This window comes from Pyrus communis, chromosome 13, assembly GCF_963583255.1.
Source record: "Pyrus communis chromosome 13, drPyrComm1.1, whole genome shotgun sequence".
Lineage (NCBI taxonomy): Eukaryota > Viridiplantae > Streptophyta > Magnoliopsida > Rosales > Rosaceae > Pyrus > Pyrus communis.
In genome coordinates, this window is record NC_084815.1 from 8623851 (window position 1) to 8649081 (window position 25231).

At 40.3% G+C, this 25231-nt stretch overlaps 1 protein-coding gene and 1 long non-coding RNA gene across 4 annotated transcripts; one reads left to right on the top strand and one right to left on the bottom strand.

Moving 5' to 3' along the window:
• The first annotated feature begins 6368 nt into the window (after positions 1 to 6368).
• On the top strand, positions 6369 to 10317 carry LOC137713745 (uncharacterized). Of its 3 annotated transcripts, XR_011065331.1 has the most exons (7): positions 6369 to 7040; positions 7564 to 7658; positions 7845 to 7949; positions 8882 to 8999; positions 9374 to 9489; positions 9913 to 9973; positions 10082 to 10317. It is a non-coding gene; the product is annotated as an uncharacterized lncRNA (long non-coding RNA). The 3 variants fall into 3 exon arrangements; XR_011065330.1 differs by lacking the exon at positions 9374 to 9489 and having other exon boundaries at positions 6540 to 7040; XR_011065329.1 differs by lacking the exons at positions 8882 to 8999; positions 9374 to 9489; positions 9913 to 9973; positions 10082 to 10317 and adding an exon at positions 8120 to 8253 and having other exon boundaries at positions 6575 to 7040.
• A 7432-nt stretch (positions 10318 to 17749) lies between these two features.
• Positions 17750 to 18799, bottom strand: LOC137712189 (uncharacterized). The gene is made up of 2 exons (XM_068451309.1): positions 18526 to 18799; positions 17750 to 18450 (listed from the first exon to the last, which is right to left on the bottom strand). Exons 1-2 carry the CDS (start codon positions 18797 to 18799, stop codon positions 17750 to 17752), a joined length of 975 nt encoding a protein of 324 aa, XP_068307410.1.
• Between the last annotated feature and the right edge of the window lie 6432 nt (positions 18800 to 25231).

Sequence of the window (25231 nt, forward strand, 5' to 3'; positions counted from 1 at the left end):
GATCTGGAATGTCTTCGATCACAATTACTAAGAAGGGACCAAAATGTAATAAGTGAGATAGATTTGGGGGTCATTTTCCTATTTGTAGTTGTAAGGGAGTTTGTTTACAGGTTTTCTGTTGTACTGGGTTACTATATAACCATTTGTGTTTCTTTGAGTAAGGCATATATACAATTTACAAAACCAATTCTGTTCAGAGTTCTCTTTGACTTCTCCCGCCCTTTCTGATCTTGCAAGCAGGTTTAGGTTTGAGCCTTGCAAGGGCTTGGTGCTAACATTGGTATCAGCCTTTGATCCTGGTTCTCTTCCGCGCATGCCCCGTGCTACTACCACCAATCGTATCTCTGTGATGGACGGCCGAGTTGCTGAGCTCGAGACTTCCATGGCGTCGCTCAAAGCTTCTGTCGATGCTTCCATGGTTTCTCTTCCTTCCTTAATTGACAATGCGGTCGCTGCTACTCTCGACACTAAATTGCAGATCTATTTCGAGCAATTCCGTCGTGAGCTGCACTTTCGTCCGGGCAGTAGTGGTCCTCCTGTGCCTATGGCTCCTGATTGTTCTGATCCTCGTGCCTCTGCATTTGATCTACGACCTCCGAGTCCGAATCGTTTTGGAGGTGATCATCCGCCGCGGCCTCCCTGGACCCAGCGCATCGAGTTTCCTCGCTTTGTCGATGGAGATGATCCGATTGCTTGGATCTACAAAGCTGAGCAAGTCTTTTCTTACTACAACACTCCATCTGATTCTCGCGTGCTTACTGCTTCCTTCCATTTCGATGGTGAAGTGTTGCAGTGGTTTAAGTGGCGCGATTGTTTGCGTACTACACCAACCTGGGAGGAGTTCACTCATGCTTTGTGCTTGGAATTTGGACCACTCGAATTTGAGGACACAACGGAGACACTTTTTAAGCTGCGCCATACAGGTACTTTGAAGGATTACATCTCTGAATTTAGGCGTTTGGCTACTCGTACTTCTGATATTAGTCCTGTGTTGCTTAAGAGCTGTTTCCTGGGTGGTTTAAAAAAAGAGCTGAGGTTCGATGTTAAATTGCTTAAACCTGCTACTGTTCATGATGCAATTGCCATCGCAGTCCAACTAGATGCAAAATTTACTGAGTTTAAGAGTAGTCAGGTTAAACCTTCTCCTGTGTTGAAACATCAGTTGGTCTCTGCCCCTACTCCTCCTCCAGTGCCCTTACGCCCTAGTAATCTGCCAGTTAAGCGATTATCCCTTGAGGAAGTTCAAAGGAAGAGAGAGCGAGGAGAGTGTTGGTTTTGTTCCGATAAGTGAACACGGGGGCATAAATGTGGATTAAAGCAACTTCTTATGTTAGATTTATTGGATGGTGTTGATGAGTGTCTTACTGAGGAGATGCCAGAAAATTCGGAGTTGTATCACATGGCACTTAGTGAATGCGCTTTTTATGGTACCACTGCGAGCCAAACACTGCAAACAATGAAGGTTGAGGGTCTGTTGCAAGGCCATTCTGTCAAGATTCTTTTGGATTCTGGGAGTACTCACAATTTTGTGGATTCCAAGCTTTTGAAACAATGGGGATTTCCAGTTCAATCTACAAGGCCCTTCGAAGTTATGATTGCAGATGGGGGCAAGGTACAAGGGTCAGGGTGTTGTAGGGATATGCCTCTGTCGTTGGGGGGTTACCAGTGTGCAGTGGACCTTTATGCTTTGCCATTGGGAGGATGTGATGCAGTGCTCGGTGTACAATGGCTGTCTTCTGTGAGTCCAGTTCTGTGGGATTTCCAACTTTTAACCATGGAATTTTCGAAGGGGGCTCAGAAGTTTAAGTTGTTTCATAGTCGTCCAACAGTTCCATTCATCCAGGAACTTCCATTGCATAACGTTGATAAGGAACTTAACAGTTCTAATCTGGGTTTATGTCTTTATTCTCTGGACACTACTCAGTTGGGGACTAGTACTTTCAACCCTTCACAGTTGCAGGAATTACAAGCATTGTTGGATGAATTTGAGGATATTTTTGAGCTACCTACTAAACTGCCACCATCCAGGTCACTGGATCACTCTATTCCTTTAACTCTGGGTGCTAAACCACCCAACTTGCGACCTTATCACTATGGACCTCTTCAAAAAACAGAAATTGAGAAGGCTGTGCAGGAGCTTTTGGATGCAGGATTTATCAGGGCTAGCCATAGCCCCTTTTCTTTCCCTGTACTTTTAGTTAAGAAGAAGGAGGGCACATGGCGAATGTGCATTGACTATAGGGAATTGAATGCACTTACAATTAAAGATAAGTATCCAATTCCCCTTATTGATGACTTGTTGGATGAATTACATGGTTCCAAGTATTTTTCTAAGCTGGACTTGCGATCTGGATATCATCAAATTCTGATGAAACCTGAGGATGTGGGCAAGACAGCATTTAGAACCCACGAAGGTCACTATGAGTTCTTGGTGATGCCTTTTGGGCTCACTAATGCCCCTGCCACATTTCAAAATGTGATGAATGATCTGTTTAAACCATTCCTCAGGAAGTTTGTGCTTGTCTTCTTTGATGATATACTCATCTATAGCACCTCTTGGCAGCACCACTTGGTTCATTTGAAGGAAGTACTAACTGTGCTTCACAAAAATCAGCTCTACCTCAAAAAATCTAAGTGCTCTTTTGGTCAAAGCAGTGTTAAGTATCTGGGCCATATAGTGTCTCAGGATGGGGTGGCTGCAGATCCCTCAAAGCTCAAAGCCATTCAGCAGTGGCCTCAACCCAGAAATGTCAAGGAGTTAAGGGGATTTTTGGGGCTTACTGGCTATTATTGCAAATTTATCCCCGGTTATGGGAAGGTATGTCAACCTTTGTACAATTTGACCAAAAAAGAAGGATTTGCTTGGAATGAGTCAGCTAGTGAAGCTTTTAGACAGCTCAAGAACATTATGTCTTCACCACAGGTCTTAGCACTTCCTGATTTTTCTCAAACATTTGTAGTTGAGTGTGATGCTTTGGGAAATGGTATAGGGGCTGTCTTGCAACAAAATCACAGGCCTATTGCATTTTTCAGTCAAGCACTGGGGCCTAGAAACCAGGCGTTATCGACTTATGAGAGGGAGCTTATTGCCATAGTTCATGCCATACGCAAATGGCAGAATTATTTGCAGGGGAGACACTTTGTTATCAAAACTGACCATAGCAGTTTGAAGTATTTCTTGGGGCAGCGAACTAACACTCAGTTCCAACAAAAATGGGTGGCTAAGCTTCTCGGGTTTGATTATGAAATTCAGTATCGAAGTGGGAAGGAAAATACTGTGGCAGATTCTTTATCCCGAATTCCAGACCATCAGGACATTGTTGAAGGGGACAGTATGGAATTAATTGCCATATCTTGTCCGTATTTTGGATGGATGGATAACTTGAGAAGGTATAATGAGAGTGATACTTGGATTATGGACAAAATTAAGGAGGTGACTGAGTACAAACTTAAAGGCACCACCAATCCTGCTTTAGCTAAATATTCTATTGATAATGGATTTTTATGCTACAAGAAGAGGGTAGTAATTAGTCCAACGTCTCAGTGGAGAATCAAACTCGTGGATGAGCATCATTGTACACCAGCAGCAGGTCATCAAGGGGTAGCTAAAACTTATCAACGAATTAAGAAGGGGTTTTATTGGCAGGGAATGAAAGGGGATATAAGGAAGTTCATTGCTGAATGTGCCATATGTCAACAAAACAAGTTTGAAACCATTGCACCCCCTAGATTGCTTCAACCCTTACCTCTGCCACAAAGGGTGTGGTATGATATTAGCATGGATTTTATAGTTGGATTGCCTAACTGCAAGGGAAAATCAGTTATCATGGTGATTGTGGACATGCTTTCAAAGTACAGCCACTTTATTGCACTTGCTCATCCTTACAATGCTTCTATAGTTGCTCAACTATTCATAGAACATGTTTTCCGATTGCATGGTATGCCTAACTCCATTGTGAGTGATAGAGATCCAGTGTTTGTAAGTGCTTTTTGGAAGGAACTCTTTAGACTCCAAGGTTCCAAACTTTGCATGAGTTTTGGATATCATCCGCAAACTGATGGGCAGACAGAGGTAATGAATCGATGTTTGGAGACCTACTTAAGGTGCTTTGTGGGAGGTCAGCCGAGGAAATGGGTTCAATGGTTGCCGTGGGCAGAGTGGTGTTTTAATACTGCATACCATACTTCTTCCAGGTATACTCCATTTGAAGTGGTGTATGGTTTTCCCCCACCTTACATTGCCCCACATGAGGTTGGTTCTACCAAAGTCGCTTCTGTGGAACAATGCATGATCGAAAGAGATGGGTTGCTGGCAGTGTTAAAGACTAATTTGCAGCTAACTCAAAATCGCATGAAAGTGCAGGCAGATAAGAAAAGGACTGAGAGACACTTTAATGTTGGAGATATGGTGTATTTGAAGTTGGTGCCCTATCAACTGCACTCATTGGTGAATCATAGTTATCATAAATTACAACCACGGTTCTATGGTCCTTATGCAGTTATTGAGAAGGTTGGTGTTGTGGCATACAAGTTGAAACTTCCTGAGGGGTCCAAAATCCATCCTGTGTTTCATGTGAGCTGTCTCAAAAAACAGGTTGGAGACAATGCTATTCCCCAGATTGAACTGCCTTTGGTGTCTGAGGATGGCTTGGTTCAGGACATACTTGCAACAATTCTGTCGAGAAGGATGTATAAAAAGGGAAGTGTGGCTGGAGTTCAACTCCTAGTGCATTGGAAGGGTAAGGACGCTGCAGATGCCACATGGGAAGACTTTGATGAGTTTCAGAAACGATTTCCAGATTTTGTAGTTTAACCTTGAGGACAAGGTTGTTCTGAAGGGGAAGGCATTGTTATGATCTGGAATGTCTTCGATCACAATTACTAAGAAGGGACCAAAATGTAATAAGTGAGATAGATTTGGGGGTCATTTTCCTATTTGTAGTTGTAAGGGAGTTTGTTTACAGGTTTTCTGTTGTACTGGGTTACTATATAACCATTTGTGTTTCTTTGAGTAAGGCATATATACAATTTACAAAACCAATTCTGTTCAGAATTCTCTTCGACTTCTCCCGCCCTTTCTGATCTTGCAAGCAGGTTTAGGTTTGAGCCTTGCTAGGGCTTGGTGCTAACACCTTTGCATTCTCCATAAAACCTCCTCAAGAACTTGCCGCTGCTCCTCTCCACTCTGTGCCACTTGTCGTTTTTGTCCTCCTTCTCTACGTTCCTCTCTCCGCTGATCTGAAGCACCCTGTCGTCTTCCACCTCCACCTTTACCTCCTCATTCTTCAGCCCAGGGATGTCTGCCTTGAATACGTGGGTTTTGTGGTCTCCTTTCAGTCGAAACTCGATTTTCACAAAGCATAATTTTCCCTAGAAAATTCTGGGAGAGTGACAAGGTGGAAGGGAACGAGAAATCCTTGAAAGGGTCCCACAGATTGAGGAAGAATGGGTCAAAGATGCTGTTGCCGTTGAAATTGTAACGGGCATATGGTTTTAAAGGTTGCTTTTACAAAAAAGTTTGAAGCCTTAAGCTTGAAAAGTTATAGAGCATATAGAAAATCCTAGCAATTTTGGTCCATAGACGAAGTCTTATTTTTCACACACCCATCCATCACTATTCAGGTCAACGAAGGCTGTGTGGTCTTTCCACTTGGGAAGGATCCAACAACACAGTACAACTCCATTAAAGGGCATAAGATATATGTGTTAAATTGTCTGAAATTATCTATTCTAAAATTGAGGAGCAATTGACTGTTCATTCGGCTACAGTCAATTGTTTGCCTTTTGATTTCATCTTATTTACAATAAAACCATGAGATTTGGGCTGGGTTTGAAGGGTATTTATTTGAACTGAGAAGGGTAATTTTGTCCGGAGGGTTTAGGACGAATTACCCCTTTATTTCACCTTATTTGCAAGAAACCCATTATACGTGGACTAGGTTGGAAGGGCAATTTTGTCCTGTCGGTTTTGGCTAAATTTAGGGGTTGCCGTGTAGGGTTGCATTTGCTGCCCTTCACTCATGGTTTAGGGGAATTGAGGCTCTGACAGAGAGCGAAAGAAACACACAGAGAGAGAGAGAGAGAGAGAGAGAGAGAAAGAGAGAGAGAGAGAGACAGAGAGAGAGAGATGTCCTGTCGGTTTTGGCTAAATTTAGGGGTTGCCGTGTAGGGTTGCATTTGCTGCCCTTCACTCATGGTTTCGGGGAATTGAGCCTCTGACAGAGAGCGGAAGAAACAGAGAGAGAGAGAGAGAGAGAGAGCAAGAGAGAGAGAGACAGAGACAGAGAGAGAGAGACATGCCGATGGGAAGACAGCGCAGGGGAGAGGTATGGGTGATAGATTTCAAAAGTGGGAAAGTGGGTTTTGTCTTCTCGGTTTTGACTGAATTCGAGGGTTGTTGTGTACAGTTTCATTTGCTGTCCTTGAATGAGGGTTTTGGGGGGATAGAGACTTTGACAGAGAGCGGAAGAAAGAGAGAGATAGAGAGAGAGATGACGATGGAAAGAGAGCAAAGGGGAGAGGTATGAGTCGTGGATTTCAGAAGTAGGAGAGTGGGGATGGTCAGAGAAAACCATACGGGTTATTCAGATCTTCCGCTGCATGCCTGGATTTCGAAAGATAAGTGCTTTTTAAAATTTTTTTTTTCTATCAGCTTAGAAAGATAAGTGATTTCGAAAGATAAGTGGATTATTTTCGAATTTTTTAGTGTGTTAGGTCAGATTTTGGGGGAATCGTCAGAGATATTAATTTCCCTTATTAGTTTTCTTTTCTCTCATTTTGCACATTCATCTCTCTATCTGCCTGTTTGTTCTCTGTCTTAAGGTCCGTTCTTTTTTTTTTTTTTTGGGTTTTTTTGTATGGCTTTTTTTTTTTCTTTTTGTTTTCCAGGTTATAGATCTAATGCTCTTTTGTATACCAATCTTGGTTTTGTTTTTCTTGGAAATTTTTTTTTTATTTGATTGTGGATTCGTGGGTTTTAATTTCTATGGTTTGTTGCAGGTTGCAAAGCAGGAGGTTCTCACCTCAAGATTCAGTTTAAGGTACTGTTATTATTATTTTTAGTTCTTAGAATTTAATGTTTCGAACTAATATGATGATTTGGTTGTGAAATGTGGGATTTGTGTTCGGCTTCTGTTGCGTATGTGATGTTCTCTGTTTTTATTACTGGGTAGAGATTCCATGTATTTTAGGTCTCTACAAAACACCTCTTTAGTTCTAGGGGAAGAACTAAATAACACATTGGTGGACTTGCGGATGTTTTTGGAAATACAAGAATTTTTTTTTAGGACTAAAGTTATATTGGTTGTAAAATGGTTTTGGAAGATAATTGTCTCATTATATAAACTGCATATATAAGGATATGGATAATAGATAACTACATATTCGAAGTTGGGGATAATTAGGTTTTTATTTATTTGCTTTTTGTCATGGTTACTCATAATTTTGCTTTAGTTTGGTTTTTGATTGGATAATATTTTGATTTGCTTTAAGAGTTCTGATCTTCCACTATAATTGTGATTTGATTTATGAACTGATATTCACACATTTGAAACTGATGTGCAGACCATCATGAGGATCACCACACCCATGATCATGTTCATGATCCTGGTGTTTCTTCTGTCAGCATAGTTTGTGAAGGGAACTTAGAACTTGAAAAGGTAGGATCTCTGCTTTGTCGTATTTTGCAATATATTTGATAATTTCTTCAGTGTCTTCCATGTGGACCTGTTGCCTTTGAATGAGACAAGTACACATTTGAGGGCCAGTTGCATCCAGAGTCTTTGTCCAGGCATGTATGAAAGAAAACCTGACAAAGACTACTGATTTCGTTTTTATTTTTTCAGGCTAACATATGGCTTGGTACACTGTTGTTGAAACGAAGTGAGGACATATATCGTATGAAAGGTCTTCTATCAGTTCAAGGAATGAAAAAGAGATTTGTCTTCCAGGTGAGAAACTTGCTGCTAATGGACATTGACATGTTTTTTATGTTAATGGATTTTTGGATCGTGTCTTTACTTTCTGATAGAGAAGTTTGATTTTAGCTTATTTGTTTCTACGGATTAATGCATTCAAAATATTATTTTGTATGATTTTTTACATACGTTTGTGGATGAAGGGTTTAGGTGCTCTGAAAATGCCCACCCTTATTTTTTTTACACCAAGTGTTTATGGCAACCCAGGCATTCCAACTTACTCAGGTACTTCAATCTTTTCAGTTTTTGGTAATTTTTGCCCCTGTTTGGTTGCTGGGAAGGAGAGGGAAAATAAGGGAAATCATCAAAGTTGATACATATAATTTGTTTTTAGTCACATTGATTTTTATTGTGAGAAATTATGTGATTATTTTTTTATAATTACCTATGGAATTGAATAGTATTAGCTAAAGCTCTCCCACTGCTTAGTTGTATCTATATTAAGAAATTGCTGAGTAGATGGGACTACAAAACTCAAATTCCCTCCTTCTGTATATTTGCAGTTGCTTTTCTGTGTAAATCTTCTCTTGCAAAGAAATTCAAAGGCCGCTAATTGTATTCATGGACTATAACTGTAATTATACAATGTACATTATTATTTAAATATAAAAAAGTATAATTTATATATAGTCAATTTAAACTCATTAAAATATACAATCTTTAAATACAAAAGTAAATTTGAAAGAAGTTGAAGTAATATATGAATGCTATGTGATTTATTATGTTCAAAATTGAAATTGGAATCATGCTGTTCTTTGATATGAATGAAGTGTGGTGTTCTCCTTCAAAAAGTTGAAATTAGGTCTCTCCATCCCCTTAATTTCATTTTCTATTAGCAAAGAACTGGGATACCAATGTACTTATGTGTATTGTTTCAATTTCTATGTTTGCTAATCTTTTCTCAGGGAAATACTTCATTTAAGGAAAAGCCTGAAATAATGTTGTCAAGTGCTATACTAAAGCTATCAGATTGAACATGATGTGTGCAACTTAGATTGCAACCATGCAATTGCTTACTTGGAGGTAATAGTCATTCTATTGCATGCATATCTTTAGAATCTTAGTTTTTTTATAACTATTGGTGAAAGCACTGCAGACCAAATCATGTTATATATGCTTATTGTAAACAGTTATGTTTGTAAATTTGAAGCCCAAATTAACATAATTTTCTCCCCTATTTGACCACGCATTTATGAATGTTGGATTAAAATGTGTTTATTTTTGGGAAGAAATGAGATGGTTGGTTTGAGTTTTAGAAGCCTTTGTTTTTCTACCTTTTATGGCAATGAAAAAAAAGGGGGAAAACATTGGTCTTAATTGTAATTTCCAATTCTTTACGCTGTTAGTAGTTAAAATTAGGGGAATGGCTATTAATATAATTTTTGGTGTATTTCAAGCTTCTAATTCACAAACTGAGTGAAGGTCACAATAAGTATTAGTCACTACGAGAGTGTTGGACTATCCTCATTCTGGAACCAGGTTTAAGAGGCCCCTGACAATGACATTGAAACGGGTATATAACCCTATTCTTTTTGTCTTTTAGTCTTCCGCTTACTCGAGCATATGCTGTCATTAAAATTAGTGGTCTGGTTAATGTACCTGCAGTATCAGTAGTTCCTCTCTTTTTAATGGAGTGATTCCCTTTCTTGGGCATGTAAAATCTTGGTGTCTGTAAATGAACACATCACATGACTTTTAACACAAGTCTTGCTTCTATCATTTGATGTTGCAGTGGGTAAGCTCTGAATTTAATGAATTGTTCAACTTTGAATTTAATGAATTGTGGTGTTTTATCTTCTGAATTTCTAACCTATTAATATTGGAAGACCTAAAAGATTATTCCAATGTATTGTTTCTGGATTTATTCAAATTAGTAGTGAAATGATGGTATTTATAAATTTTAATTTTTTTTTCTATGATTTACATGTTGATGCAGATTTATTCTCTACGATTCTCTGGTTAGGGTAAGCATTTTGGTGAGCTTTGATTTTGTGAGGGTAAGCTCTTAATCTTTCCTCTATCGTTTTGTAGTTCATCCTGTTGTTTTTATTTAGAGCTATTTTAATGCTTTTATGTTTGTCGTTCCGTGCTGGGAAATTGGAAAGCTCTGGAAACAATATAGTTCTTGAGCTAATGTGAAGATTTTGGGTTGAACATTGTACTATGAAGATATTGGGTTTAATATTTGATTCCGTTTTTCATTTTGCACTTACAAAAACAGAGGATTGTGGTTAATTATTGTGATGTGAAGCTTCTATTTGATGTCGACTTAATGAGTAGCGATGTAAATTAAACTACGTATTTTATGGATCAATTCACATATCTCTTGCTTTTTCTTTCATTTGGAGATAATTGTGTAAATGTGTGGTTTTGTGAGCGTTACTCATGTAAAACATGCGTTCTTTAAATTGTTACATTTAAGAATGCGATTATATCGCTGTAGCATTTTCAGTTAAATTTTCTATGAATATTATTCATGATTTGAAAACCCGCAGCAAAGAGCGGGCAGTCCTGCTAGTAGAAACTAAACTAGCTGTTACACATTCAACCACAACGGCTACTACTATTTTTGGAAACTTTCATTTCTTCTTCAATTCTTCAAGTTCATATGCAGGTGATAGGAACATATTTATACGACTTAATTAGCTTGTTTCCTTGCATTTACTTAATTAGTTCTTAGTTATTTTAGTATTTTAAGCTATTTTCGTGTGTTTGTAGGTCCATAGGCCTTATGAAGCAATAAGGTGCATTTTGGAGCCTTTTGGAGCAAAATTGGGCTTGGAATGGATAGCATATGCTTGGAGCAAAAGGAATGGACGAAATTGAAGACTTGAAGATGTTCGGAGTCCTAATCAAAGAAGGATTCCTACTCAAAAGATGATTCTTACTTGAAGTAGGAAAGTTAAGCCAAGGTTTCCTATTTTGGTTTGACCTTTCCTAATCCTAAATGTCCCTAAGTTCCAGCAACATTGAAGGTCTCCTATGCATTCTAGGACACAAACTAAAGGTTCCTTGCACCATTCTAGCCTTGCCGCACCACATTTCCCTTTCCCCTTCCATTCTCCTTCCTTGCTACACAAGGGAGACCTCCCCTTTCCTATTTTCTGCACCAAATCACATTCCCTTTTTAATTTAAGACCTTTCCTCTTTCCCTTTGCCTTTGCCGCACCCTATATTCTCTTTCCTTTTAATTTCTCACTTTGACTTAGTCTTTTTCCTAGTGGTTTTAGAATAAAAATCCTTTGACATTAATAAAACTTTATTTCATTTTCTCATTTAATTTCTGCTGCACCTTTACCTTATTTCCCTAGGGTTTTAGATACTTGGCTATTTTAATAAACCTTGGCTGCACCCTTTGGGGATTTATCATGCCATACACCATCTCTACACATCCCTAATTGATTCCACTACTCTGCCGCACCCTACACTGATTCTCCACCATTCCAATACATTCATACTACTCTGCCGCACCCTACACTGATTCTCCACCATTCCAATACATTCATACCTTCAACCACACATCCACACACCATCCTTTTACTTTGCCGCACCCCCTTACCAACCCAAATCCATTCCTAACCCAGAAACACATCCAAAATCATCTTTTAACCTCTGTGCTGCAGCAAAGAGAAGAAGAGAGAGGAGCTTGAACGTGCAGGGTATTCAAGTTGATTCGCTGGGCGTTTTAGGTGTTAACAATCTTTTGTTTTCAATGTTTAAATTCAATTTTGTTTCTTTTGCTGTGAACATGAGAGGCTAAACTTGTTTTAGCTAGGGGAGACTTTGAAGCCATGATTTTATATGCAATATGAATTGATTAAATCCAGTTATGAATTTGTGACTCGTGAATGCAATTTGCTTAACTGTTTTATGTAAACATGGAAATTCTTGATGACGAATGAGACAAGAACACATGTACAAAGTAATATTTTGTATTAATGATTTTGGAGTTACAATCTCTTTGTAATTTGGTCATCTGATTCGATCTTCGTAAGATGTTGGTTTGTTGACATGTTGTTGATCCAAGGGCTGTCGAGGCTTGATCTTGGATGGACAGTGGGAAGTTTCTTCAAGGGCCGTCAGGGTTTGATCTTGAAGAACAGGGATGAACAGATCGTCGAGGGCTTTTAGGCTTGATCTTGAAGTTGTTGATCCAAAGGGCCGTTGAGGCTTGATCTTAGGTTGAACAGGTGGGAACTTCTTCAAGGGCCGTCGGGGCCTGATCTTTGAATAATGGTTGTGTAGATTTCTTCAAGGGCCATTGGGCTTGATCTTGAAGGTTGATGGATGAGCGGATCTTCAAGGGCTTTTGGGCTTGATCTTGAAGAACGGTTGGATGTGTGGATTTGTTGATGTTGTTGATCCAAAGGGCCATTGGGGCTTGATCTTAGGATGAACGAATGATGAACGACGAACACTTTCTTCAAGGGCCATTGGGGCTTGATCTTGGGATGAACGAATGATGAACAATGAACACTTTCTTCAAGGGCCGTTGGGGGTTGATCTTGAAGAATGGTTGTGCGGACTTCTTCAAGGGCTTTTGGGCTTGATCTTGAAGGTTGATGGATGAGGGGATCTTCAAGGGCTTTTGGGCTTGATCTTGAAGAACATTTGGATGTGTGGATTTGTTGATGTTGTTGATCCAAAGGGCCGTTGGGGCTTGATCTTGGGATGAACAGATGATGAACGATGAACATTTTCTTCAAGAATTCCAAAACTTGATTTTTGGATTTAAATAATCAGATGAAATAAATCATTTCTTCCATGTATTGACACGTGTCCTATTTGATGACTTTTTGGATTTATTTCGATTTTTCGTTGAGTCACACGCTACATGTAAAATTTATGTGACACGTGAGTGTTAAAATTTTAATTATTAGTCAACACTCATTTCACCGAAATTTCAATGTCTACAAATGCCCCCACTTCAAGGCGCGTCGCATACATGTGCTTGTCACGTGTAGGAGATGCATTTTGAAGTCCCTTAATGTAGATGTCGATCCAAGGGCCGTCAAGGCTTGATCTTGAAATGGACTAGAAATTTTTTCAAGGGCTTTCGAAGCTTGATCTTGAATTGGGCTGAAAATTTTCTTCAATGGCCGTTGAGGCTTGTTCTTGAACTTTGTTTGAAATTTCTTCAAGGGCCGTCGAGGCTTGATCTTGAATGAAATTGGACCACAAGGAGCTTCACGTGGTAGATCTTTGCGCTTGTTGACTTTCCACAGCTTTGATCTTGAACGGGGTTGGAGGATTTTCTGGTTTCCTCCAATCGTTGACTTTCCACAGGCTCATTCTTGAACTGGGCCAGGGGTTTCTTCTTTTAGAGTTGCACCAAATGTTTGAATTTACTCCTTTTATCTGGAGCTGAACTTGATTCAAGGGTGATGGAAATTTGATCTTGAACAGGACTTGTGATTTCTTCAAGGGCCATCAAGGTTTGTTCTTGAATGGAATTGGACCACGAGCAGTCTCACGATTCGGACACATGGCAGGCAAGCATGAGGTGGAGGTGATGGCCTGTTTCTTTGTTCAATATTTCCAATTTATATTGAAAAGGGTTAGGAGATGAATCGGCACGTGTTTTGTTGTGCTTGTCTCCACATGTTTCAATGAATCATTTTTGCTTGCCTCATTTGTTCTCCAGGCAGATGTGGTGTTTTCTGCTGCCTTGTCTATTTCCCCAGCAGAGCGATGCTAGGTAAGCAATCAGGGAAGGGTTTCAGGCAGTCGGTTCCTGACTGGAAGTTTGACTTCAAGTTCCGAATGATTGCTCTCTTTCTCTTTATCTTGCATGTAAGAACAAGGATAAAGAAAATGATAGGGAAAAAGCATGATATGAGATACTCTTGCTTTCGAAGAAGTGGTGGCGATTTGACAGCGTTTCACAGCAAGGTTTTGCTCTTCGGCGATGATGCCAGCGAAATGTTGTTGAAGCTTTTCGAGCTCTTTGATTAGAGCAACGATGCCGAGCTTGGTTTTGACTTAAACTTCTCCATCTGGATTATGCCATTCTGCAGGGAAGGGCGTCGTGCTATAGTGATATGTTCTAGCTCATCATTCATCCTTATGCTTCAATCTCTTGCCGTATTTGTTCCTGATGTAGGAGTTGAGTGCAACCTTTGCATTTAAATGGTGCTTCAGAACATTACTTCTCAACAACAATGAGTACTCAAGAGCAATGCAAGGTAAGCAATCATGCAAAGGTTCCAGGCAATCAGTTCCAAGTCGGAAGTTTGATTTCAAGTTCTAACTGATTACTCTCTTTCCCCTTGTCCTATAGGTAAGAGCAAGGGCAAAGAAAAAGACAGGGAAAAAGCATGATATGAGATACTTTTGCTTTTAACCCTGATGATATGTGATACTTTTGCTTTGGTGTCATTTGTTTGCAAGGGTATTCCCAGAGAGGAAGAAAAATGAGCATTTCGAGAGGCTCTGCTGGGAGTGTACTCTCAGAGGTGAGGAAGGGTTGGGCATTTTTTTGCAGGTCTGCCTTGCTGTGGAGGACGAAGGTCGACATATATAGGAATTTCCCAACAGCCAGTAGTGGCGCTAGTCCTTTACGTTGGCAATCGTTAGGTAATCGAAATAGTAAGATTTATGTGTTTTCAACTTTGTTAGAAATCTTTGACAAAGTTGCCCGTGATTTCTACAAAGCTGAGGTTGTGTGTGGAAGGTGATGACAAATCCGGAAAAGCTGGTATTTTGAAATTCGGAGAGTGGTGCCTCTTCGATCTCTGAACAAGTAGCCTTATTGCCTCATCGATTTCTGAATAAGTGGCCTGGCTTTTGGAGAGGTGCCTCTTTGATTTCTGAACGACCATGCTGTCTTCTCGATTTTTGAACAAGCCCTATTGGCTTTTTTATTTTTTTTTATTTTTTATTTTTATAGAGGCATTAATCATGTTCCAAAAACACACTTAGAGAGTTGCTACCTGTAGGAATTTCCCTCCTTTTGTATTTCTAAGAACTCGATTTACACGACCTCTTCTTCCTTCATCATTCCTGCAAATGGCTTGCCCATCTGACTGTTGTCTTGATTTGAATGTTGAGGAAGACGCTAACACGTCTTCTCAAGACAACATATAACACCCATCCTTCTTATCCCCTAGTGGTCGTCTAACAGTTGGGGACTCTGTGAAGAAGAATGACATAACCGCCACGGTGGTCGGTAGAAATCTTCTCACCCCAAAAGATAACATGATCATTTCCAAGCAGTCTGATGAGCTGGCTATTCAAGACTCTTTGGCTTTCAGTGTTTAGTGTGCGAGCTCTGTATCGAACATGGGCCAACGCCTTCTTGCTCGAACTCGCTAGGTTGAATCCTTGATGGCTAAGGTGGCGAGCCTTAAGCAAGAGATTAGAGGGCTCCAGGATGAGAATAGAAAGTTGCACATACTTGCCAATGGTTACTCAACGAGCATGAAGAGAAAGCTTGACCAGCTTCAGGAATCCGAAAGTCGGATTCAGAGTGACCATCAGATGTTTGTGGCTTTACTCCAGAGGCACCTATTGCCTTCAACCTTTGGAGTCTTACTAAGTGTTGAAGCTCCAAACAATCAACCTCCGGTCCCTTTTCTTCCTGGAGTTTCGCCGAGTAATGAGGATCCACTTGATCAATGAAGGCTCTTTTATTTATTTATTATTATTTTACTATTATTTTTATTTATTATTATTATTATTTTTGTTTTTTAACTCATGTACATCCACATTTCTGTAATTTTTTTTTTAGAGATATCAGTAAATGAGCTTTTATTTGACTCAGTGTACATTTTTTTTTCTTTATTTATTTATTTATTTTTTTGGTTATGTAAATTCTAGATTTGTTGTGAAAATGGATGGTGAATGGATGGTAAATGAATGGCCACTATGTAGTGGATGTTGTAGGTGAAGTAAGTGGATGATGTAGGTGAAATGAGTGGGGATTGTAGGTGAAGTAAGTGGATGTTGTAGGTGAAATAAGTGGGGGTTGTAGGTGAAGTAAGTGGATGTTGGAGGTGAAATGAGTGGAGGTTGTAGGTGAAGTAAGTAGATGATGTAGGTGAAATGAGTGGAGATTGTAGATGAAATAAGTGGATGATGTAGGTGAAGATGAAGTAAGTGGATGATGTAGGTGAAATGAGTGGAGATTGTAGGTGAAGTAAGTAGATGTTGTAGGTGAAATGAGTGGATGTTTTTTATTTGTCATTTTGCATCTTCATTTTCCTATATAAGAAAGACCAAATGTATGAGGAATTGTACATCTTCTACATATATCTCTATCTTGTCGTGCACATTGTCCTTACTGCCGTCGCTGTGAGTCTTGGTGCTTGGAGCTTGTTACAGTATGTCACTTTTACCGTGTGGGGTTGTGCAAAAGACTGCAGCAAGTTTATGCTGTGTAGTGCCTTTTGGTCATAACTTTCTTCGGTGGTGACGTTGCCGTGCCTCTTGCTGCTGCTTGGAGCTTGTTGCAGTACGTCACTTTTACCGTGTGGGGTTGTGCAAAAGACTGCTGCGAGTTTATGTTGCGTAGTGCCTTTTGGTCATAACTTTCCTCGGTGGTGACGTTGCCGTGCTTTTTGCCGCTTGTCATGGGCTATTTGCCGCTGCTGCTTGGAGCTTGTTCCAGTGCGTCACTTTTATCGTGTGGGGTTGTGCAAAAGATTGCAACAAGTTTATGCTGTGTAGTGCCTTTTGGTCACAACTTTCCTTAGTGGTGATGTTGCCGTGCACATTGACCTTGCTGCTTGGAGCTTGTTCCAGTACGTCACTTTTACTGTGTGGGGTTGTGCAAAAGACTGCAGTGAGTTTATGTTGTGTAATGCCTTTTGGTCACAACTTTCCTCGATGGTGACGTTGCCGTGCACATTGACCTTGCTGCTTGCCATGGGCTCTTTGCCGTTGCTGCTTGGAGCTTGTTCCAGTGCGTCACTTTTACCGTGTAGGGTTGTGCAAAAGACTGCAGCGAGTTTATGTTGTGTAGTGCCTTTTGGTCACAACTTTCCTCGATGGTGACATTGCCGTGCACATTGACTTTGCTGTTGCTTGCTGCACCGCCGTTGCTTTTGTTCGCTGTACACTATTGCACTGTCTGTCGTTATGTTGTTCATTTTTTTTTTGTTTTTTTGAAATGAGACTTTGTAACCAAATCTTTCCCTTAAAGAATAAAGCATTCATATTTTGAATATGCTCTTTAATCTTCAAAGTGTTTGTGTTTTTGTTGATGATGTGACTGTACTTGAAGTTTTGAAGTTTCAAGTTGCCTACATACCCTTGGTTGAGGAGGGATCAAGTCATGATGTAGTTCAAATAAGTGATGGTTTTGATGATGATTTTACCGTACACAGTTTATGCTCTTGCGGGCCAAGAACGTTTGTTGTCACCTTTTACGCTCACGCGAGCAAGGAGTTTTGGTGCCGTTTGCAGTTTTAGCTCATGCATGCAATGAGCTTTTGGTGCCACTTGCAGTTTCAGCTTATGCAGACAATGAGCATTTGTTGTCGCCTTTTAGGTTCATGCGAACAAAGAGCTTTGTGAAATTGTCAAACGATCTTGGAGAGGCATTCCTTGCAATCTTCATAGCAAAGAGTTTTGACTGAGTGATTGAAGAAGTCTTTGGGGAAGAAATTGCACATCATGATGGCAACGGACGATCTTCATGTCACAATTTCATCATCCTTAACACTTTCATGTAGCTTTGGACGTTGACGAGAGCTCATTTGCCCCCTTTCCGATTAGTGAACTTGTGGAGGAGACGTATGCTTCTTGTGCATTTTCTTTTGAGTGACATGAGTTCATCCTTCAACTTCACTTGACTTGACTGACATGGTTTTGGAGCATGCCCCCAACGGTTGAGGTGATGATTTTGAGTCGAAAGAACCAGAAGTGACAGTGGTATAGTTTGACTTCACCACATCGTCAAGATCTAGCTCGACGATTCTTTTCTGAGCTAGCTTCATGATGAGATCTTTCAGCATGAAGCACTTTTCCGTCGAATGACTGATGAAGTGATGGAATTTACAGTACCTTGGACTATTAGTACGATTCATCTCTTTCAACCGTCTACACTCAGGTAGGTTGATCAGTTTCTTGTCAAGCAAGTCTTTCAACATGGCAACCACATTAGAGTCGGGGAATGGATAAGTCTTCTTCTCAAGCTCCTTCAAAGTGCGTCTACGTATCTCTTGATCACGAAAAGCTTCGGTTTGAATTGCCTTGCCTTGTGTAGAGATTTTGACTGGAGTTATGTTTACCGTCATTGCTTCCTTGGTGGGTTTCCACGCAACCTTATCCACCTTTGGCCCCAAAACATTATTGTTCTGGTAGTCGGCGATCGGTTCTATCTTCCTATGATGGGCGATGCTTAACTCCATATCATGGGCGTGGGTGGCTAACTCCTCAAAAGTTCGTGGTTTGATGCCTTGAATGATGCAGTGTAGTCCCCACTGCATGCCTTGAATGCATATCTTAATGGCGGAGGTTTCAAAAAGCAGATCTTTGTAATCCAGACTTAATGAACGCCATCTATTGATGTAGTCAACGACAGGTTCATCCTTCCACTATTTCGTACTGGTTAGCTCCAGCATGCTTATAGTGCGGTGAGTACTGTAGAAGTGGTTGAGAAATTCTTTTTCTAGCTGATCCCAACTATTCATAAACTCGAGCTCGAGGTCAGTGTACCAATAAAAGGCGTTACCTTTCAGCGAGCGCACAAACTGTTTGACGAGGTAGTCTCCCTCCATCCCAGCATTGTTGCAAGTTTCAATGAAATGGGTGACATGTTGCTTTGGGTTTCCCTTCCCATCAAACTGCATGAATTTTTGCGGCTGATAACCCCTAGGCATCTTCAAGGTGTCAATTTCTTAGAGTAGGGTTTTGAGTACAACATGGAGGTGTGTGAGCTCCCTTCGTACTGTGCCTTGATGGTGTCGGTGATCATCTCCTGCAGTTGATGTATAGAAAGAGATCTTATGAGTGTTGCCACTTAGTCTGGCTCCTGCTCTTCTTTGACTTTCTCTACCGAAGGCTCATTTTCTTCATTGGCTTCTCTCTTTAGTGGATTAACCTGTAGGTTGGGTTTTTCGTCATCCTGCATCTCTAGTTGATTGATGAGTACAGTGATTTGCATGTCTTTTTCCTCCACAGTCCTTGTGAGCTTTGCACTTGCTTCACTCATTTGAACCATTTGTTCTTCAACAGAGGTGACGCCGATGGTCATAACTTGTGCAACCAATAGACACGATTTTCCTTTAGACATCTAGGGTGCTGACGAAGAACCCCATTGGCCATTTTGGGATGTCATCTTGTGCACCTCAGCAGCATGCTTTGGTGCCCCCAGTAAGGTCAGGTTGATGACCGACTCGTGCCTTTGATGCTCCTTTTGCTTGCTTAGCGGTATCAACTTTGAAGCGGCATGTTGAGGAGTGGTTGTGGCGCCAGTGGATGCTCCATTTGTGGCGGAAGTGCTCAGGCTTCTTCCCTTGGTGGTTGCAAGAACGACTTGTCCTTTGCTTGATGCTATTGGCTTTGGATGTGTGCTTTGGTTTTCTTGAACGGAGAAAGAGATGAGAGGTAGATATTATCCCACTGGGCGTGCCAAATTTGTAAACATGGAAATTCCTGACGACGAACAAGACAAGAACACGTGTACAAAGTAATATTTTGTATTAATGATTTTGGGGTTACAATCTCTTTGTAATTTGGTCATTTGATTCGATTTCCATAAGATGTTGGTTTGTTGACGTGTTGTTGATCCAAGGGTTGTCGAGGCTTGATCTTGGATGAACAGTTGGAAGTTTCTTCAAGGGCTGTCGGGGCTTGATCTTGAAGAACATGGATGAACAAATCGTTGAGGGCTTTTGGGCTTGATCTTGAAGTTGTTGATCTAAAGGGCCGTTGGGGCTTGATCTTAGGATGAACAGGTGGAAGCTTCTTCAAGGGTCGGCGGGGCCTGATCTTTGAATAATGGTTGTGCAGATTTCTTCAAGGGCCGTCGGGCTTGATCTTGAAGGTTAATGGATGATCGGATCTTCGAGGGCTTTTGGGCTTGATCTTGAAGAACGGTTGGATGTGTGGATTTGTTGATGTTGTTGATCCAAAGGGCCATTGGGGCTTGATCTTGGGATGAATGGATAATGAACGATGAACACTTTCTTCAAAGGCCGTCGGGGCTTGATCTTAAAGAATGGTTGTGCGGATTTCTTCAAGGGCTTTTGGGCTTGATCTTGAAGAACGATTGCATGTGTGGATTTGTTGATGTTGATCATCCAAGGGGTCGTTGGGGCTTGATCTTGGGATGAATGGATGATGAACGATGAACACTTTCTTCAAGGGCCGTTGGGGCTTGATCTTGAGTTAGTGATAGTACTTCAAGGGCTGTCGGGGGCTTGATCTTGAAGGAGGATTTGACGAATAACGAAGAGAGCTTTCTTGATCCTTCGGAATTTGCTTGAGAGCTTTAGAGTTTCAAAGCTTCAAGGTTTTGGTGTGATATCAATTCCTCTCATTCATGAATGCCTTGCCTTCTTATTTATAGAATTCCAAAACTTGATTTTTGGATTTAAATAATCAGATGAAATAAATCATTTCTGCCAGGTATTGACACGTGTCCTATTTGATGATTTTTTGGATTTATTTCGATTTTTCGTTGAGTCACACGCTACATGTAAAATTTATGTGACATGTGAGCGTTGAAACTTTAATTATTGGTCAACATTCATTTCACCGAAATTTCAATGTCTACATTTTATTCAGAACTTATTCTTGTATGTCGATTAAGGGTGCACACTTAGTTTGCATGCATGAATTTGATGCTAGAATATAAGGGAATTTCACATAATCGTTAGGAACTTATATTCACAAGTAGTGAAGGTTTCTAGTCACGATCGCGTTAAGTTAAATTCCTGGCATGAGTATCATGATGTCATAGTTACGAATGCTTTGTCAATGCTTATGATTTTCACATAACGTAATGATCTTTGATTGTATCTCTATTATGATGTCAGAAGGGAACTTTTGAAGAATGCTTTGGGTTGTCGAATGATGTAATCCAATCTAATAACTAAAGGAAAATCTGAGGGTTAATTAGTGATTGACACGATTAATCTGGAGCATTGTCGTTTATAATTCAACAAAAAAGTAACTGGAAATCGATTCATGTTCATATAAGTTATGTGTGGATAAGGAACCTCTAGCTAAGCCCACAAACCATCTAGAAATCCAAATTCGTACCAAACTTTGTCTAGTTTAGTTTCTGTCTTGTTTTGGTTCAAATTCGTCAAAACCAAAATCCCCTTTTGTTTTAAGTGTCAATTAGGTTAGAATTTGTGTTATTTTATGTTTTTGAGTGTCTTGAGTCATAATCAAATCAATTTTCGTTCAAAGTCATTCCTAGTGTCTAGTTTGAGTCAATTTAATTGTTTGAAGCTGTTTTGAGTCTTTTAAGCTTGTTTGAGTCATATAACCTTAGTTAGAGTTTTAGAGTCTAGTTTTTATGTTTTTAGCAGTTTAGTTTAGATTAGCAATCCCTCCTAATCCCTGATTTAGAACGATCCCTACTTATACACATACAACAATTGTCAAAAGAGGGTTTTAATTTGTGTGCTTGCTTTACATTGCATCATCATGTTCATCATCTGTAGGTTGAATCTAAGCTTTTGAGCAGTTTAGTTCTCAACAGTTTCTCCTAAGCTGCTTACTGGCTTCCCTCCTAGCTTCAGTCTTAAGAAATTGATTATGTCTGTAGGCAATGCCTTAGTAAATATGTCTGCAAGTTGTTCTTCACTTATGCAGAATCTCACATCAATCATACATTTTTGCAATGCTTCCCTTACCCTTCCTATTTATGTGTCTTCTCCTCTTATGGAACATAGAATTTTTAACCATGGATATAGCCGACATGTTATCACAAAACAATGGAATTGAATCAACTTGCATTTCTCTAAAGTCATCAAGTGATAAATCTCAACCAAATGGATTAAGCTGTTGCTTCTACTACTGAAACATACTCAGCTTCTGCAGTTAATAATGCAACCGTGTTTTGCTTCACCGAGGCCTATGAAAACACACCACTTCCAAAACTAAATGCATAGCTAGAGTTGCTTTTGATATCATCCTCACTACTTGCCCAGTCTGCATCACAAAATCTAACAAGAATGGCAGCTTTATCTTTCATATACTCAATGCCATAATTCAATGTTCCTTGCACATATCTCAAGATTCTTTTGGCTACACCTAAATGCTTCTTTGTAGGACCATTCATGAACCTAGATAACAAGCTGGCTGAATACATGAAATTAGGTCTATTTGCTATCAAGTATAGTAGACCACCTAAAATCTTTTTGTATAAACCCATCATCAGCCAATTCACTTCCATCTACCTTCTTCAACTTTTCACCTGTGGGTAGATGAATGGCCATTGGTTTGCAGTCCTCAAGACCAAACTTCACAAGAGGAATTTAGCATACTTACTTTGGTGAATGAACACACCTTTGTCAGTTTTGTAAAACTCCCATTCCCAAGAAGTGATGAAGTAGTCCTAGGTTTGTCATTTCATAACTCAACATCATTTCCCTTTTGAATTCACCGAGCATTATCTCACTACTGCCAGTTTACACTATGTCATTAACATAGATTGACACAATTGTGGATGTAAATTTCTACCTTCTTCTTCTTGGACAAAAATGCACCTGCAAAACAAGTAACACCTTAGGTCAAGGCGAAGAGCCTCACGTGCCTATGTTGAATTGGGGGTGGGGAGGGAGGCTTTGGCCAAAGAACCTCCAATGCCAAAGTTAGAATTTGAGAGAGAATGTGTTTAGAGAAATTTGGAGAATTTTAGAAGAGAGTTGGACTTAGGTTTTAGAGAAAATGAGTGGCTATATATAGGGGTATGGTTGGCCTTATTTGGAGAAAAGGGATCCTGCCTCTTATGGTGGTTTTGTGGTTCTAATTGCAAGATATTATACCAAAATAATATCTTGCAATCAATTAGGAAATTAATGAGAAAATTAATCAATTAATTAGGAAATTAATCAATTAATTTTGGTAATCAATCCTAATTTGAAAGAATAATTGGGGATTACCTTGTAGGGAGGATTTGATGAGGATTGATGAAATAGGTTTTGAATAAATACCTATTTTGATCACCTTTGACCTTGGTTGAGCCGTTATTGCCCACTGCTGCGCGTGGGTGTTCCGGTGTGTTTCAAGGGTAACTTCGTCTTTTTACCCAAAAATCCATGTGTCGCCTCCATATTTTTCTTGATTATTTTTGGCTACAAATGCCCCCACTCCTGTTTGTTTGCTTGCTGGAAAGGGCAGCATTTGTAGAAATCTTCTTGCTTTAGGAAACATAGGATTATTTCCTGTTTTGACGTAGATTCCCTTTTTTAATTGGAAATTAGGTCCTTCTAGGAAAGGGAAATAAATTACTTCTAAAATCTATTTACGTCTACCTTAAGTAGATTATTAAATCAACTTTAGAGAGCAATTTATTCTACCCTACAAGAGAGAGAAAGCTAGAGGATATTTGTTCCCCATCCCCTAGCAATCTTCTATACTTGCCCATGCAAAGAACTGTCTTTCATTGCTTTCTTCGTGTTCACGCCGCACCAAGGTAAGAAAAATTAATTTTTCCTTGTCTTCATAATTTTTGGGAGCTTCGGGGCTTGAAATTTGGCTTGACGGGGGTTGAGGATATGTGAAAGTTGGTTGGAGAAGTCCACGGCATGCGGGGTTGTTTGGCGCGGTGGTGGCTAGTTGGGCTAGGGGTGGCTTGCCTCGGGCTGAGCTGATGGAAGCGCAGAAGCGCTGAGTTGGGCCTGGCGCGGGCTAGACTGGTGAGTTGGATTTGGGCCTTAGCCTATGCGAAGAAGTGAGAGAGAGAGAGAGAGAGAGAGAGAGAGGCACAGGGGTGCTAACCCCCTTTCCAGTTGACTTGGGTCATGAGGTCTGCGGACCGAGAATGGATCAGGCCTAGCTGTGGGGCCTGCCACTGTTATTGGGCTTTTACAGCTTGGGTCTTGAATTTTGTTTTTTTTTGAATGCTGGGCTTGGGCCCGTGGCTATATAAGAGGAAGAAATGGAGGCCGATTGTTTAACCTGCTTGAATGAGCTAAGAGGCATTTGCCTTCTTATTACTATCTTGGGCCGAGGGGCCTGGCGCACCATTTTTTTTGTGTGCAACTGTCTAATAAATTTTCCTTTTGTCGTTGTAGAATTTCTTCGAGCATGTCTTTTTCAAGCCATAAGGGTGATGATGGTGTACCGCTGTTGTATCATCAAGGTGGGTCCTTGAGCAAGGTGGGCTACTTTAAGGCTACTCACTTCAAAATTAGCTCCAATGACTCGTTTAGAGACTTTCTTGAGGCGTATAGGCATGTCATTCCGTCGGGGGTGTGCGTGAAGCATGTCCAGGAAGGTAGCGGCTGTGAACCATGTAGTAGGGCTCGGAAAGCCATCAAATTTCACCCCTATTACTTTGTGTTGGGATTTACCTTCCCCATGCCTCAATTCTTCCAAGAAGTGCTTTGCTTTATGAAGTGTGCCCCTGCTCAATGTTCCCCGAATGCAGTTCGTGTGATGGTGGGGTTTTACAATCTAAGCTAATTTTTTGACTTAGATTTGATCGTCAATGAATTATGGTACTTTTTTGACATAGGCCACATCGAGGAAGTTAGGTAGCTGTGATCCCGCCATAGGCTATTTGATCATTCAAGCAATGGAGATCATGATTGGGCCAAATAAACTTTTGACATAAGTAGAGAGTGGGAGTTTGATTCCTTCCCCGAGCTGCGTGTTCCGACGATTTTCATCTCCGGTAAGTAGACTACTTAATTTCTCAGCTGCTTTGTACTTGTGCTAAGTTGCTATTTGATTTACTAATTATCTTCCGTTACTTTTGTAGATTTGGAATTCGGCTCAACTCCTAAGATTTCTCTAGACATAAAGAAGGTGCATATTGCACTAGGTATCTTTTCTGAGTACCGTGAGTTACCCTGGCTGCTTAGTCTCCATCACTGAGAGAAAGGTGGGTCGCCCTCAAGAGAGGAGATAAAGGGAATTAAGGCTTAGGCGTTGGTGATAGGAGCATATTCATGCGACTTAAATGGCTTGTTCTCGTACATTTACGTTATGTTTCTTTAGTTATTTTAGTTCTTTATGCTTCTTTTGTGTGTTTTCAGGTTCTAAGGGCTTAGGGAGCAAGAAAGTGCATTTTGAGGCTTTTTGGAGCATTTTTGGGCATGAATTGGATAGCTTATCCATGGAGCCAAAGT

Bases quoted from the DNA above. Each gene is read 5' to 3' on its own strand.
- LOC137712189 (XM_068451309.1), bottom strand. From the start codon at position 18,799: ATGCCTAGGGGTTATCAGCCGCAAAAATTCATGCAGTTTGATGGGAAG. The intron at 18,451-18,525 runs GTACGAAATAGT...TGGATTACAAAG, and splicing joins AAGCATGCTGGAGCTAACCA to ATCTGCTTTTTGAAACCTCC.